The sequence below is a fragment of the Triturus cristatus genome, chromosome 4_1 (genome assembly GCF_964204655.1).
Source record: "Triturus cristatus chromosome 4_1, aTriCri1.1, whole genome shotgun sequence".
NCBI lineage: Eukaryota > Metazoa > Chordata > Amphibia > Caudata > Salamandridae > Triturus > Triturus cristatus.
In genome coordinates this window covers 351906672-351922460 of record NC_140585.1, presented here as the reverse complement: position 1 = coordinate 351922460, position 15789 = coordinate 351906672, and the positions used below count along the sequence as shown (strand labels likewise).

At 45.0% G+C, this 15789-nt stretch overlaps 1 protein-coding gene across 3 annotated transcripts in view; it reads left to right on the top strand.

Moving 5' to 3' along the window:
• OVCH1 (ovochymase 1) overlaps positions 1 to 15789 on the top strand; it is a 1142331-nt gene that overhangs the window by 740517 nt on the left and 386025 nt on the right. For all 3 annotated transcript variants that reach the window (XM_085652349.1, XM_085652348.1, XM_085652347.1), the window contains exon 19: positions 6560 to 6714. In XM_085652349.1, coding sequence (XP_085508475.1) covers positions 6560 to 6714 — 155 coding nt within the window. The remainder of the gene's footprint in view (positions 1 to 6559; positions 6715 to 15789) is intronic.

The window sequence follows — 15789 nt, the reverse complement described above, 5'->3', positions numbered from 1 at the left end:
AGGTCGAGTAATCTATTTCAAGGCTACACGCTCAAGGGTTAAATACACATACCTCCAGAGTGACACGAGTCATGAAAGTCTGGGAGGGTTGCCAGGTGATTAAATCCTTTAAAGCCAGTCGAGTAATTTTACTGTAACAATGAAGGGGTTTTAAAAGGGTGTCTGTTTAAATGATTAAAGGAGGGTCAAGGCTAGAGGCTTAGCACTTACCATGATCTGGTGAAAAGACATCTCTCCAGCTCTCAGTCCGATGCAGTACTGAGGCGAGAGAAGGGAAACTGTTTATATGCGCCGGTAAACGTGCCTCTAACGTGCACGTTCACCCATGACGATGCAAAAAGTGTCACTGGCTACACCTGTGTAAATGCAAGGGATGTGATGTAAAAAGAACGGCGCATGAAAACCTGAGTCAAGGGATGTGCTGAAAATCATGTGTGCTGAAAAACACAGGTATAACACAAGTTGATTACGTATGATAAAAGAATGTTGGCACGATAATCATGTTTTGGTGCTGGGTAGACACAGAAGAACTGAATTGCAGCCGATTATTTGGTTTAAACAAATATAAATATAAAAGTCCTCGCTGGGCTGAAACAGACGAGATGGCATTTCTGTTTGGCATCAATACATTACACATTGCCTCTAAGGTAAACTTTACTGCTTTGTGCCAAGCTGCCAGAGGGATATGTGCAGGTTAATTTAGTGACATTTGTAGGTTACCCTGACAAGGATTGTGGTTGGTGCCTGAGTGGAGCTTCCAACCCCCTCAACCATTAACCCAATTTTAACAATACACAATAAATGTGGGTCCAAATGGTAGGTGAATATTTAGGGTTGTAGATCTTCTTGAATAGATATTGGTTTCTGCCTTTTGCCTTAAAGATTGCCCATGCTTCACAAACTCAAGTCTTCTGACGTATATGTTGTAATTATTTCCAAAAAGAAAAAATAATAAATTAGGGAAATAATAGTTTCATTTTTGATTAGATATTCTTGAACTTGTAAGAGCTGTACCAATCGAGCAGCATTTCTTTCCTTGCTGCCCAACAGCAATTGAAGTACTTTCTCCTAAGGACTTTTGTCTTTGGGGTTCTACTAATTGTTCAGTGGTTGTTCTGCTATTTGGAAGCATTCTTTTTTTTTAAATTTGTTTTATAATGAAGCCTCATTCAATCAGCAATTCATTGCTAAGAGCCTAGGAGGAGACCTAAGCGGAGTGTGCCACAAGGGAAACTCGCCCCCTTTGTGCTTGTTGGCCTAATGGCTTTCCGAACACCCCAGCAGGACTTGAGCCTGGAACCAAGTGGGCGATTACCCTTTCTGTAACATTATGGTGAAGGGTGCCTAAGTCCTCCAGTGCCATTTGTACCAGAGTGCACAGGACTCGAGTCTGTCCTGAACTCCATGACAGGGTCAAGAGACCCTGAGAAGCAATGTTTCTTCGCAATTGGGAATGCCTTTTCAGAGACTATAAGCAACTCCGTTCAAAGCTCTGTAAATGTCCCCCTAAAGCACATGGGAATGAAATAATTTCTCCAGAGCAATGCCCTTCCGGTGGGAAAAGAACCAGGCTCCATTAGCCCTTCAGAACTTCAGGGGCCCTAGTGCAGACTTTGTCTGGAGAAACCAAAAAGCACAACCTTAGTGGTTACCTTCGAGTCTCAGGAAGGCATTCCTGAACAGAATGGGTCAGAATGGGTCTCATCCAGTAGATCTTCTCTAACCCAGAAGACAGCCCCACTGTCACCCTAGAGCAGTGGTCTTCAAACATGAGACCTGGCTCTTCGATCAGTAGCAGCCCCCCCTCCCCCCTCCCAGCGCCCTTGAGACCCTCACGGGTATGTAGCGCGCTCTACAAATGAACTGATTGATTGTACTGATTGATTGTATGCTTCACCTCCCCAGTAAAGAAACAAAAATCATTGGGGCCCCCTCAGATTTTTATCAATCCTATCAAACTGGCAATGTTTAAATATGTCTTGAATTATTAAAACACAAGACATATATTTAAACATTGCAGTTAAATTGTTAAATTCTTTTACCATTTTTCCAAGCTGGGATATAAATGACAAATGAAGCTAGTGCGCATTAAAGAGCAGCTTACCACCACTAATTTTTCCCCACCGCTTAAAAAAACCCACTGCTATCAGCATAATTCTTCGTTTGGCCAGAGCATGCCACCCCCCCCAGGATCACTTGAGGCTCCGCAGTTTGAAGAACCCTGACCTAGAGAGTAAGGATAATACCTTCCTAGTAGATGGCCCTGATGGCTTCGATGGAACAAATGGGTTTGATTATGAATCATCAGAGTGGACCTTGGCCTAGCAGGCAATGATGTCCAGGCAATGGTGCAAAACAACCCAGACATGAGGGGAATGATTCCGGGGTGGGGCTGCCTTTTCAATCCTAACATCCACTCCAGTCCTTACATAGAATGTCAGATTTGCTATGGTGGCTATTTCTCTATGGGTTCTGAGCTGCAGAAGGAGAAATAGTAGTTATTAACATTCATTTGAATCCCAGTAAGTTCAAATAATTGACAACTTGGAGACATGGATATAGGAGTGGATGCAGAAATGCACACTTCCTCTTAGGATCAGACTTTAAAGCAAGGTAGTTAGATATACCTGATGAAAATATTGGCCAATCCCAGAGGGAAACATTTTCCAAATACATGCTTTTTTTTTTGTATTGGTAGAACTTGTGCATTGTGAAATATTTTGAAGAATTGGTTGATAGCCATTGCTCTGGTAGTGTTAAATGTGGGAAAGTAATATGCCTGCAAGGCTAACATTTTTTTGTGAGGGAGGCTGGAGTCACAAATTGATTATCTCAGTATTGAATGCTGATCGTTTTCAAAATGTTTAAAGCTTTAAGAGCTTCTATGGAAAATAAGCAATCATTTGTCAATAAGAAATATAGCCCTGATGCAAAAAAAAATCTGACTTTTTGGTCTGTTGCAACACCAGGGAATGTTGTTAGTAATCCACAGGCAGGTTCCAAAGATGGCTGAAAATATATGGATAAGCTTTCTTACTAATCCCTATACCATGCACCAACAAATTTATCAGGACAAATACATTCATGCCTGACCAGAAATTATTGAAAACGTTTCCCTATCAAATCCTCATTGTAGAGTATCATATAAATGGCCTGGTCTCATAGCCAAATATTCACCCTAATGTTACTGCTAGTACATCACCTGAAAGTAATATATTGATGGAAACTTTTATGTTGGCTTGGTTGACATTTTTTAGCCAGCGTTCAACAAAGTTGATTGTGGTTGCTTTAATAATCTCTTACAAGTGGGGAAACTGGACAAGGCTTCAAATTCGTGACGATGGTAGCATGTCAGTACAAACATTGCTCTATATTAGGCTTTTTGCTTTTTTTGGGTGGATTTGCCACTGTTGGTTAATTGCATGCTGTCTTCCTTAAAATGATGATGGATAAAAATCAATGTTTTTCCTGTAAAATGAGGATTCAGGGGTCTGATTTAGTTTGTTGGTTGTGGGATATCTGCAAAAATGTGGTTGTCTCATCTGCGCTATTTAACATATCCATGCACTTTAAAGGTGGCAGAAGGACATACTCTGCTTTTGGTAAATGTTCTGAATCTGGCAAACTCTAGATCCACAATTTGAAAATTAGTCCATTTAAATCACACTACAGAAATTGTGCTAAAACAACTGGGTAGATTGCAGCAGTATTGGCTATGGATAACTGTAGTTCCCCACTCAACCCCATTCCAATTTTTGCCATATCTATTTTACTGGCTTTTTGCATTTACTCCTACTAACCAGGAGGGGAGTGCTTGTGCTCACCCTTTAAAGCTCTAGTTTATGGTGCAGAAATACACCTATGGCATAGAAACTTAAATGTCACACATAGACTACAGCACTGATATTGCCATCCACTACACTGATGGAAAACATGGTTTCAGGCATACACTACGTTGTCGGAATCCAGCAACCTAAAATCTGCAGGCAGTACAGGCCAGTCAAGATAACCCTTTTTAACAGGCAAGAACCCTTGCTTTTAAATGATGTCAACCATGAGTCTATCTTTTTACCCAAAAGTTAGGGTGCCCGATATATAAAAGAGGAACATGAGCAAAAATAAAATGGGCATATTCTTCCAGTGACTAGGCCCCAAAAGCTATTTTAACTGGTAGGGCTCTGGTTGAATCCTAAAAAGTCAAAGTATAGATTATAACATTTAATCCTTAATCTGTAGAATGTAATTAATCTGTAACTTTTAACAGGACACTGCTACAAAAGACATTCAAATACTTTTTTTCATATATGTTAACACTCCAATTAACCTTTCCGCTGCGTGAGTCAGCCAACGGCCGTCGCGAGCACTACCTCTGTAGTGCTGCGCACGTCCGTTGGCCGACGCGGCCCCGTCCGCTCACGGAAACACCCGCACCGCGGCGGTTCGGGTTAATTGAGAAAGTTAGATTTTTATTAATTAGGAAGAGTAACTTTTAGAAAGATACCTTTTCCCTGCTTGAGGCTCCTAGAGTCTAATTTGCTTTAGCTCTCAAGCAGCTACCCATCCTGTACATCAACTTTGTGAGGTGGAAAAACTATTTCCACAGCATAGCCCGAGTGTGGGCAGATGTTTTTCTTTTCCTTGCAAGACGACTTGTTCGGTTGGACAAAGGAACTTCATTGAATTGTAAAGGTGCCTGCCCTTTCACAGTTAAATGTAAGGTTAGACCTGGAGAGGTCAACACTTTGTCCCCCAGCAGCCAGGCTGGCAACAAACCCAGTTGGAGGGAAGCTGCCCCCAGAACTCTTTTGGAGTGCACATAGGTGAGAAAGGACTGCTCGTTTCCCTAGTTGTACCTCTGGGTGACCACAAGAGCTCTGCACAAGGAAGAAGAGGTTCCCCATCTTGGATTTTAGGAGTGAGGAGCACTGTGGGATTGTTTGCAGTAGGGAAACTAACGGCTGGAAAAGTGGGTTGGGTTATATCTGGGAGCATTTCCCTCTTTGGTTACGGGGTGTCCAGAGGTCACCCACTGGCTAGTGCCAACCACAAATGTGGCACCTCAAGGAACCCTCCTAAACACTTTCTGGACTTTTAGAAGAGTAGAAGATCAGAAGAGGACTGGACCCTGCTTGCTGTAACATGAGAGAAGCCCTGAAGGTCTAGAATTGCTTCCTTATATACACAAGACATAGAAGTGAGCTTGAAGGGTTATGTGGATATGTGGCCACAACAAGCTAGAGACATTTCCTGAAGTGACTAGTAGACCAGAAAGATATGGTCCTAGACTGGGCCTTGATGTTGGCCTCTGGAGTGATTCCTGGCCCTAAGTGCTGTCCTGAGATTCTGGGAGCCTTGGTGACCCAGAGGAAGTTGTTCCAGAAATGCTCTATAGTTTGGACTTTCAAGACCTACAGATCTGTCAGCAGGACCTTGTGGCAAATGCCTGATTCTAAAGCTCCTTCCTAGGATACAGCTTCATGCTCCATAAAAAAAATACTGAGGGCCTTGATTATGATCTTGGCGGACAGGGTTACTCCGTCACAAATATGATGGCTATCCCGTCCGCCAAATTGCAAATCCATTATATCTTATGGAACTTGTAATAAGGCTGATGGGATATCCGTCACATTTGTGACTGAGTATTCCATCCGTCAAGATCGTTATCAGGCCTCAAGTCAGAATGTAAATTCTTTGACCAGAATGAGTAGGCTTGGTGTATCTAACCCACACTCTGCAGCCGTCTGGCTCGGTCTACGATTTCTATGACTATCGTTGGCGCTTAGAGCTTTTTTTGGTGTTATTTTTCTCCCTTATTGGAGTTTTGTCATTTTGGGGTCATATTCTATTATATTGAATATATAGGTTGCATACTGAAATTTGTCTACAGAAGGTATGGCTATTTCTCAGGGCTTGTTTAAAAAGAATATAATTATTTGTTTTACATGTAACTAATTGTTTTATGGGTATTAAGTTGCTGAATATGCAGTTTTGATGCATGTAAATATGCACATCACCACTGGACCATTCGCCTTTTCAGTAATTGCCTATCATCGCTGTAATTCAGGTGCCTGTGTCCGCCATGTAGTACTACCATTTAAATGCGTTGAGTTCTCGTTAGAAGATAAAACTCAGATCAGACAGGGTATGGGATTGTGGGAAATGTGTTGCATGCATTTTCTCGTATTTATATCTTATTGAGCAAGATAGGAATGCAGCTTCCGGTCTGCCCCATTACCAGGCAGTCCTTAAATAACCAGGAGCCTGGATGTGAGAACAGTCTACAGAATGTGGTGCACTTGACGCTCACATGTGGCAGTAACAGGTAAACTGAGATGCAACCATTTCATCAGGCTGAATTTTAAAGCATATAAAACATTTGAAGTCTTTGTCTATTGTTTTAACATTGGATTCGCTTGTTGGGGGACTGGGACCAGTGATGTGCGCAGTCTATAAATTGAAGGCTGTCATATTGTATCTATTTAGTCCAGAATGCATAAGGATTTAAGGCCTACTAATTGTGAATTTATTGATGAATAATACCTTTGCTTTCGTCCATTAGGTGACAGCTCAGTATGTCGACTTCAGCAGCTACAGTTACCTGTGATGGACTGGAATATATGCCACAAAATGTATTTTTCCAAGCATAATGGTATGCAGCTGACAAAGAGGATGTTTTGTGCTGGCTTTCTTGCTGGGGGCAAAGATGCCTGTCAGGTCAGTCGCTGATCATGTGTCCAGGCTTTTATGTCCTAGAAGTAAAATACCATTTCAATAGTACATTACGTAGGGGCTGTGAAAGCTGCATTTTGAAATTGCTTTGGTTAATACTCCTGGTTTTGGGAGCTCGTTTAGTTGACCAGAGGTCGAGCTGTCCACCATGTGCAGAGCGGCGGTGATTGTGAGTCTGCCGCACTGCTGCGCTGCGCTGCGCTGCACCGGCCGAGCCAGCCCAAGTGAAGGGAGGCTTATGTGGCCCATCAGGAGTCCTGCTGGATCTGTCCTCCTTTTGTGAGGGATAGTATGCTTAAACCCTCAACACACCCAAGGCTTTTAATTTACCATACTTTGTGCCATATTTTCTGTTCTGCCAGGTGCTTTTACTGTAACAGTAGTGATTGAAAGTTATTGTATTAATCAAGGATTACAATAACAAAGTATAAAACATAACACATAGCCTGAATAATCTGCTAAAATGGTAACATTCTACAAAAAGTGCCTTTACTGGACCTTCGTGTCTGTATTCTTGGTTCTCTGTACTGGTGCATTTTCCCTACCTCTCTGGAGGTCTGTAGAGTTGGCTCCCTCACATCCTAAGAGTTGCTTCTGGACCTACAGTGCGAGTAACATAGACTCGACCTGTTGGATTGGGTGTCTGCTCCATTGCATCAGTTCAGGCATTGGTAGCACATTGGAGCCTGTTAGCCTGTCTCTCCAGGTCACCAGGCTCTTGGTTTAGTGTTCTTTGGAGATACCATTTGTTCTCCCTAACACCAGCTTGTTGGTTTTCCAAAAGTTGGAGTTTTGGGCTGACAGTCTGAAGGATATCAAGGGTTCTGAGACGTCTCAATCAGTTGTTTCTTTCGTTAGAAGAGGGAACCAATCGTTTTAGGGAACCCAGTTCACCAGATCCTGTGTATCCCCCCCCCCCACCCTTTCTCCCTATATTATCACATATAAAGCCCTTTCACCTATGCCCTCACATTCAGTGAATGTATAGGTGCTCGAGACAGATTGTCCTCATTGGACTGAAGAGAGGCAGGGCGATGACCCACTGAAACACAAGGATTGTAATTCACTGAGCCACCTTAACACACAAGGATCACTATCCTTTTGGCAAAGCAACCTTTGTAGTACAGCATGGTCTGTAATTACATGAAAGGGCCTGCCCAGCAAATAGTGCCAAAGGGTTTCTATATCCCATTTGATAGCTAGGCATTCCTTTTCAATAGTAGTCAAGCCATCTAATGTCTGAGGAGCTTTCTAAGTAGGTTTGTAGCACAAATGAAAGAAAGAAGCCAGAGCCAGGAAAGGCCAGATCACTCTGAAGGGTTTCCCTTGCAGCTCAAAATGCTTGGTCATGTGGTTGTGTACAAGAGACTTGGTTGGGTACATATTTATTCCAAAAGGAAGTAAGTGGAACTGAAAAGTGGAAAAATTGTGGAATAAACGTTTGGTAATACCCAATAAATGCTAGAAACACCCTAACCTTTTTCGTACAGGGCCAGGGAATTTGTTTTCTACTGTTGTTATCTTATACATCTTTTATCAGGGTTTCACTATACCACCCCCAAATGTAATTATTATTGTCATGTGTGTTTTTGTAAAGCGCATGACTACATAAACAAGCATTTTCATTGCAATAGGTCTCGCTTTTGCTGACTTTTAAGCAATTGGCATTGTAAATGACAATGCCTTTTATTTGTGCTTTAAACCCAACACAAATATAAAATGCATTGTTATGTTTAATGCCAATAGCTCAAACTCTCGCAAATGCGTGAGCACTTTAATGTTGGCTGCACCCCTTTCTTCAGACGTTGCTCACCATATTCAGCTTACAGTGAGCAGTGTCGAAACTAAGGGGCACAGACAATATTAAGATGAAAGCGCCTATGGTGCGCTTTTACACAATAGCAAAACAAGATAGTTTAGAAACTTTCTACAGCGCGGCTGCTGAAGAGAAAGCGGCCCGTGCTAATGATTAATAAAATAGGCACGCCTGCTAATGTGAAAGTGGCAGTCTGTAAAATAAATAATTAAATAAGCTCGTCCACTAAACTGAAAGCGGACCGTGCCTAAGATGAAAAAAATTGAACAGGCGCGGCCGCTATAGTTTTATTTATTTATGGTTTTATAGAGCGTGAACGTGAACCCTTAGAGTATCAGAGCGCTTTGCAGGAATAATACGTTGTATACATGGTTGACATAGGCAATAAACATGGATAGGGATAGAAGGAAGTGACTACATTCGGGCATAAACAGGGTATATACAATAATCAGAGGTGGGACATGTCTGCAATATGCAGAGAAAACCAGCAATTACATTTGAGGGGCGACATGTCGGCAATATGCAGCGAGAACCTGCAATTACATTTGAGGGGCGACATGTCAGCAATATGCAGCGACAACCAGCAATTACATTTGAGGGAGTAATAAATCAGTACAAAGAATAGGGGCAACCAAGCAGACAAGGATTTTGCAGAAAAACAAAAGCAATACCGCAGTTAAAGCGGATCGCATAGTAATTCAAATAAATATAGTAGTCGAAGCCTGGGGTGTCGTGGGTGAAATAGGGTAACAGCATTAAAGAAAATAGTGCTCACCAAATTGTATTGCAGACCATGTAACAACACCAGTAAAAGGTCCAGTCGTTATGGGAGGTAACAAATGCAGACATGCGGTACCAAGGAGGGACGAACAAGCCTACTAACGACTCGGAAGCCAGCGTTTACGAAGGACAATGACACAAGCCAATCAAAAATATGGGCGGAGAGTGGGTGAAGCTTCGAAGCCAAACTCCACTACTGCATGCCTTGCACCAGCCCATGCGCTGCCCAGGCTCGACCTAAAATCTGTAGTTACAACTGTGTAATAAGGAATCAATAGTCCTTGACCTCTGAAAACAATTGTATATTTGAGTTTCCATTGTAAATGCATTGGTTTCAGATTTTTGGAGAGGTCTGGGGAGAAGTTTTGTTTCCTTGGAAGGAAGAAAAAAAAAACATGAAATATTGTTTTAAGTGTTCCTGGCTCTCCGGCTGTTGCTGGAACACACGCCTCCTTCCTGCTGAAATTGGTCATAGAGGGAGGCAGTCAACCCCTGCATCTGGCAAATATGTTAAACACCAGTGACTAAAAGGAGACAAGACCTATTCTTCTTTCTATGCATCTCAGATCATATGTTAAAGCTTTGCTAATAGTGTGCATTATTTCTTTTTATATGCAGGATTTCATTTTTCATTTTTACGTCTGCTACTTTGAGATACGGTGATATTCTTGCGTCAGAGGGGGCGGGAGGCTCAAACAAGCCTTGTGCTGCGTCATATTTCCCAACCCAAGAAGCATTTAAGAAGAGTGACTGTTTATTTACACTGTTTCTCCTCCCCCACCCCATACAGAGTTTCCTTGATAACTTTTCACTTCGTTCCAGCTTGTTTAATCCAATAATCTCCGAGTGGGGGTGGTGGCGAGGCAGGCCAAATTAACCAGGGCAAAGAAACTTTAAGCCAACCAACCCCCTTCCAACTGTATTTCCAATTTGTGTTTTTTAACCTCAATGTATGTTTTTCTTTAAATTGTAACGTTGCTTTCCTTTTCTGCAGTTCGTTCTGTAACGAGCATCCCCTGCGGGGATATAACGATATATTAAAACATGTATTCAGTACTACACTAACCATCTGTCACTAGAAACACGTATACCTTTTATTTCAACATATGAAACGGGGTTCCATGATTTCGCGTGAAGTCATACAATGAATGGTGAAAAAGGCCGTTTGGAAAAAAACACATTATTAAAGAAAATATGGTTGTATCTGTGCAACTACTGAGGGTTTGTCGTTTACATGTAACTAAAATTCGCTGAAACTGGGACTGTAACCTCGGTGGGATAAAGAGCCAAAACGGCCCTGCCAGATAAGAGCAAACACGCACCCCTAAAAATGAAACTAATCTGCGTTGCGCCACTTACCATACCAGCTAGGGCAGGGTTAGTAAGTACCCAAGCTCAACTATGCAATGCAAGCAGCGCAAACATGGCTTGGTGCATCTTGACTTGAGTATACTTCAGAACAATCTTTACATTGGGGAATCCCCATATAGCGCCGCGAGACTCAAGCTGCCTGTACGCCACTAAAATGAAAGTCGGAGTATGTATGGCAGATGAAACAACGTAAGCTTAGAGAAATACTGCGTTACCTGAAAATAAAGTGGGGGAAAACGGTGATATTTGGAAACGAGCCAAACAGGCCGACGTACCTTACATTTCCGAGTCTAGAAGTGCGACGCTCTCGTCAATAAGAAGAAATTAACATTGTCAATAAATAAATGGGGGTGGAGGGAGAGAAGTCATGCAATCCATAAATAATAGGTACCCTAAAATCATATAACAAAAAATAGTAGTAGACATCACAAAATTCCATCCCTACCATTCCTAAACTGGTTAGCACAGTCTCACCCTGCAATTATTAAAACACAATGTATCAGGGGAAATAAACCACTCCAGTAATAAAACAAACACGTAGGTACATTTTGACTCTCGCGCACACTCAGTAATAACGTGCGATAAAAGTTCAGCTCGCAGTTTCCAACTACCTTTTAAAAAAGTATAAGTAGTGTTGGCGACTTTCATGGGTAAAAAATAAATAAAAATCACAGGCATTCTGGAGAGGCGGCGAGGGCTCTGGCTTCAGACTGCCCTGTTCACGGTTACTTGGAATACTGGCTGCAATCCCTCAATTGTCCATTGAGCTGTCTGAGTGTCAATTTGCAGTGCACGTGTGAACAGAAAACTCCTCCCTTTCCTTCACTCCTGCCCATCAGCAAGAAAAAATATATTTGCAATGCAATAGGTCCCGCATTTAAATGTTAGACCTATTGCATTTCAAAGAAGCGTCCGCCATTGTCCCCGCTGCTTCCAAAGAGAAAGCGGGCATGGCACGCTGAACGTAAGTAAAGCACGTCGTGCCTGCAGCAAGAGAAACTCAATAAAAAAAATAGTGCTTACACACTTAAGAACAGTACCGTGCAACAACCGAAGTAAAGTGTCCAGTCGCCATGGGAGGTTACAGATGAAGACAAGGTGGTAGTAAGGAGGGACTAACAAGCCTCTGTACGAGTCAGACGCCAGCCTTTAGGGAGGACACTGACACAAGCCACTGACAAATATGGGTGGAGAGTGGGAGGGGCTCCTCTTCCATACTTCACTACAGCAGTCTCGCTGAGCAGCGCATGCGCGCTGACTCAGACTCGACCCAAAAAGTTTTCCCGGAGCTAATTTTAAGAGGAGTTTAATGAAGGTAACAACCAGGTGTTCAAGAGTTTCCTGAACACCGGCAAAGAATTGCATTCTTTTAATGTTCAAGGCAGATTGTTCCAAAGTCTCAGTCCAAGATCAGAAAAAGCTCCGCCTCCTTGGCAGGATTTCCTGATTCTAGGAACCACGGTCAGTCTCAATTGACTGGAGAGTAGAGAAAGTGTGGGTGAGCACCGAAACACCAAAGATCTCAGATAGGGGCGTGGCTTGGCAGTCTAAAATGGAGGACGCGCCGTAGCCGAGCTCCCTGTAGCCCACTCAAAATCCTTCAATTATCCTGAAATATCTTTACCACTATCAAACTATGCGCTTGAGGAACTTCATAGCACCTTACCGACACTCGCTGCAAGGTCCGTGGCGGGCGCTGCAGGAACCGGAGGTGTGCGGCCTTCATGAGTGGGCCTGGCCACTTCCTGCATTGAGGGGCCGGTGAGCGGAGCCTCGAGCGCTGTTCGTTGGGACACACGGTGCTGCATGCGGAGCTGCGTTTTTGCAGGTAGGAGGGCCTGCGGCGGTGATTTGGGGCCCCCGCCTATGTGCATCTGATCTCTGCTGCCATGGAAGTCTCAGTGGCAAACTCGAGCCACGGCGGGCCTGAGGATTGCGGACCCCAGTGTCCTCTGGGTCAAAGACAGTGCGGTCGGCTGCATGTAATTAGAACCCCCCCCCCCTCTCCTGCTGGACGGCCTTCCTTTGCCAATCTGCGGTGGAGGAATGGGGGGGTGTGAGGCTGTGTCTCTGCCACTTGCCGGCTGATTCTGCGCTCCGGCGGCCTGGTCGGGCCGAGAGGCCTTACTTGCTGTGTTGCCTCAGGCCCTGGATCTTGGCAGTGCTGTGCCCCAGAGTTGCTGCCGCGGCGGGAGGCCCCACCTATATTCTTGATGGCAGTGATCGAGGATTGGGGCTCACCCCTGCATGGCTCCATGCTAATTAGAGGATAGAACGGTGGGGGCTTTGCCCTACATAGTCTGCTTGACGGGCCGACCCCCCTCCTGCAGGAGATCGAGGAGGGGGTGGGATACCGGGCCCCACCTTACCATTTGCCAGCGCGAGCCTTGGACGGGGGTTTTGGACCTCTGTTGCAGCTTCTCTGTCCCTGTGAATTGGGGAGCTGACCAGGGCGGCTGCTGGACTACTACTACCACCCCAGGAGGAGTGTCACGAGGGGCCTGGTCTCATTCAGCCATTGTTCCCCCTGAACTCTTGGGCCAATATTCGCCAGAAACGGGGGGGGTTTGTGCGAGTGGGGTGGTACCCGCTAGGGGAGGGTGGCGGTGCCCAGCTCACGGAAGCGGCCGGATAAGTTTCAGTGCGGCTTGTGGACGTGGCGGCCCCCTTCCCCAGCCGCTTTATTCAGCTATAGGAGTTGTGGAGTGGCAGCGATTCGCTTTGGACTGTATCGTGGAGACTGAGCTTGCTGGGCTCGGATTCAGGAGAACTGAGACGTATATATCCTCACAGCATGGCCAAAGATAAATCTGCCGGAATGGTGTCCAAACAAAGTACAATCGATAAGTTTACTGGGGCGGTGTCGCAGGGGCCAGGCCAAGGCGATACTAACACAGCTATACCCAACAATGTGGCGCTATTAGCAGCAATCACACAATCCCGGGAGACTCTTGAGGCCAAGATCGGGGCCGTTTGCTCCAACATCAAGCTGCTTCGGCAGGACCTTGGGAACGCCGTACAGTGGATCACAGAGATGGAGTCCCGGATCTCCACTGTTGAAGACAGTGACCGGCCCTCAAAAGAAAGTTCACACACTCGAGACACTGACGAAAGGCCTGGCAACAAGAGTGGAAGATGCAGAAGGGCAGGCTCGCCGCAACAATCTCCATTTCATCAGATTTCCCGAGGGCTGCGAGGGCAACCACATCGAAGACTTTCTGACCAGATGGTTGCTGGACTGTCTCCCCCAGACGCGGTCTCTCCCTGCTTTATAATAGAGCGCGCACATCGGGCTCTGATGCAGAGGCCGCCACCTGGTGCACGTCTCTGGCCGATAATCCTATGACTCCTCAACTATAAAGATCAGGACACCATATTGTGACAGGCTCACCTTAAAGATTAGCTGGTATTCGACTTCCAACGTATCCTGATCTTTCCGGATTACACTAGACTGATACAGCAGTGTAGGCAATCGTTCACAGAGGCGAAGGCACGTTTTCGCGATCTTAAGATTCAATACTTTCTGCTCTTCCCTGCCCACCTTAGAGTGATCTACCAGTCAAGAACGCACTTCTTTGAAACACTGGAAGAGGTGTTTCGCTGGACCTACGAGACCATCAGGCCCAAGCCACACACCCCTGTACATTTGACTCCGATCCTTCCTCCGGGGACTGTGGACCTAATTCTCTGGGGGCGGTTGAAAAACAGCGTCGCCACTCATACTCCAAGAAGTGCTCCAAGACCCGTAGCCAGTTTCGTTGGCGCCTGACAGAGGACAGACTGCATCCTGAATCCTGTTCTGGTCTGCTATGGCTACGAACTGAACTTCTCTTGGGACGTCCTTATCACTTGGGCTACTATGTACAAGTTTCCCTCTGCTATAAGACACTAATATGTGCAGGGGTTTGTTTCAGGGGATCCATTGGCTGCATGTTGCTACCATTCCCCGTTTGGAGGTTGGCCGCACTGCCTGCAGCGATATACTTCTAGGTTTGAGGTATTGGGGTGGGGGGAGGAGGGGTCTGGGTTTTCTTTGGAAGTTTTTGTTGCGATTACTTTGGGTTTTTGCCATTTCAATTAGCTTCTGCATAGTCTTAGACAGGACAACTACATCTATAGGTCATACTTTTCTGTGGGATTCCCATGTCAGGCGTGTCACATAATCGGAGGATGCCAGGGGACTAGGACCTCAAAAATCATCAGTTGGAATATCCGTGGTCTCCTAAACAAAATTAAGCAGGGACAGTGCTGTGACAAGCAAAGCGATAAAGAGCGGATGTCCTGCTACTGCAGGAGACCCACCTATTGGGCACCAAGACACCATACCTAGCGCGCTTCGGATTTGTACAGATATTTCATTACGGGTTTACCAGGGGCTCCCGAGGTGTAGCGATCCTTGTTCATCGCAACATTCCCTTTGTCCACAGTAAGTCATGGCTGACCCCCAGGGGCGGTATTAAGTGGTCTCCGGATCGCTGTATGGGGAACCTCTGGTCCTTGGTAGCATGTATGCCCCCGGCATGGAATTTGATGGAGATTGACAGCAATATGGACCGAGATCCAGTCGGGATTCACGTGTTGGGAGGTGATTGGAATGATGTGATGTGTCCGGCACTGGATAGATGGCGTATCGGTGGGAGGCAATCATCGACGCGGGAATCTAAATTGCTGCCCATGATTCAGGGCATGGGCTGGATGGACAACTGGCGGGCTACGCACCCGACTGCACTTGAATACACATTTTTCCAGCGTACATAAGTCATTTTCTCACATCGATTATCTGTTTGTCAGAAATTCATGTTCATTGACTAAAATCCGCCGAGATATTGCCCCAAGGTCTATGGGATCACTCACCTGTATCTATTCAGCTGAACTTGGGTCCGAGGCTATCCTCGTTCCGATGGTGGCTCTTCCCCTGGCTCCTTCAGGATAAGCATTATCGGCTGCAGATCCACACATCCATTACCGAAAGTCTTTCACTCAATGCCGGGACGGTTTCCTCCCCTATGACACTATGGGAGGCTATGAAGCCTACACTTAGAGGGATAGACATCTCTTTTTGTGCAGCGAAATGTAGACCATTTCGGGAGACG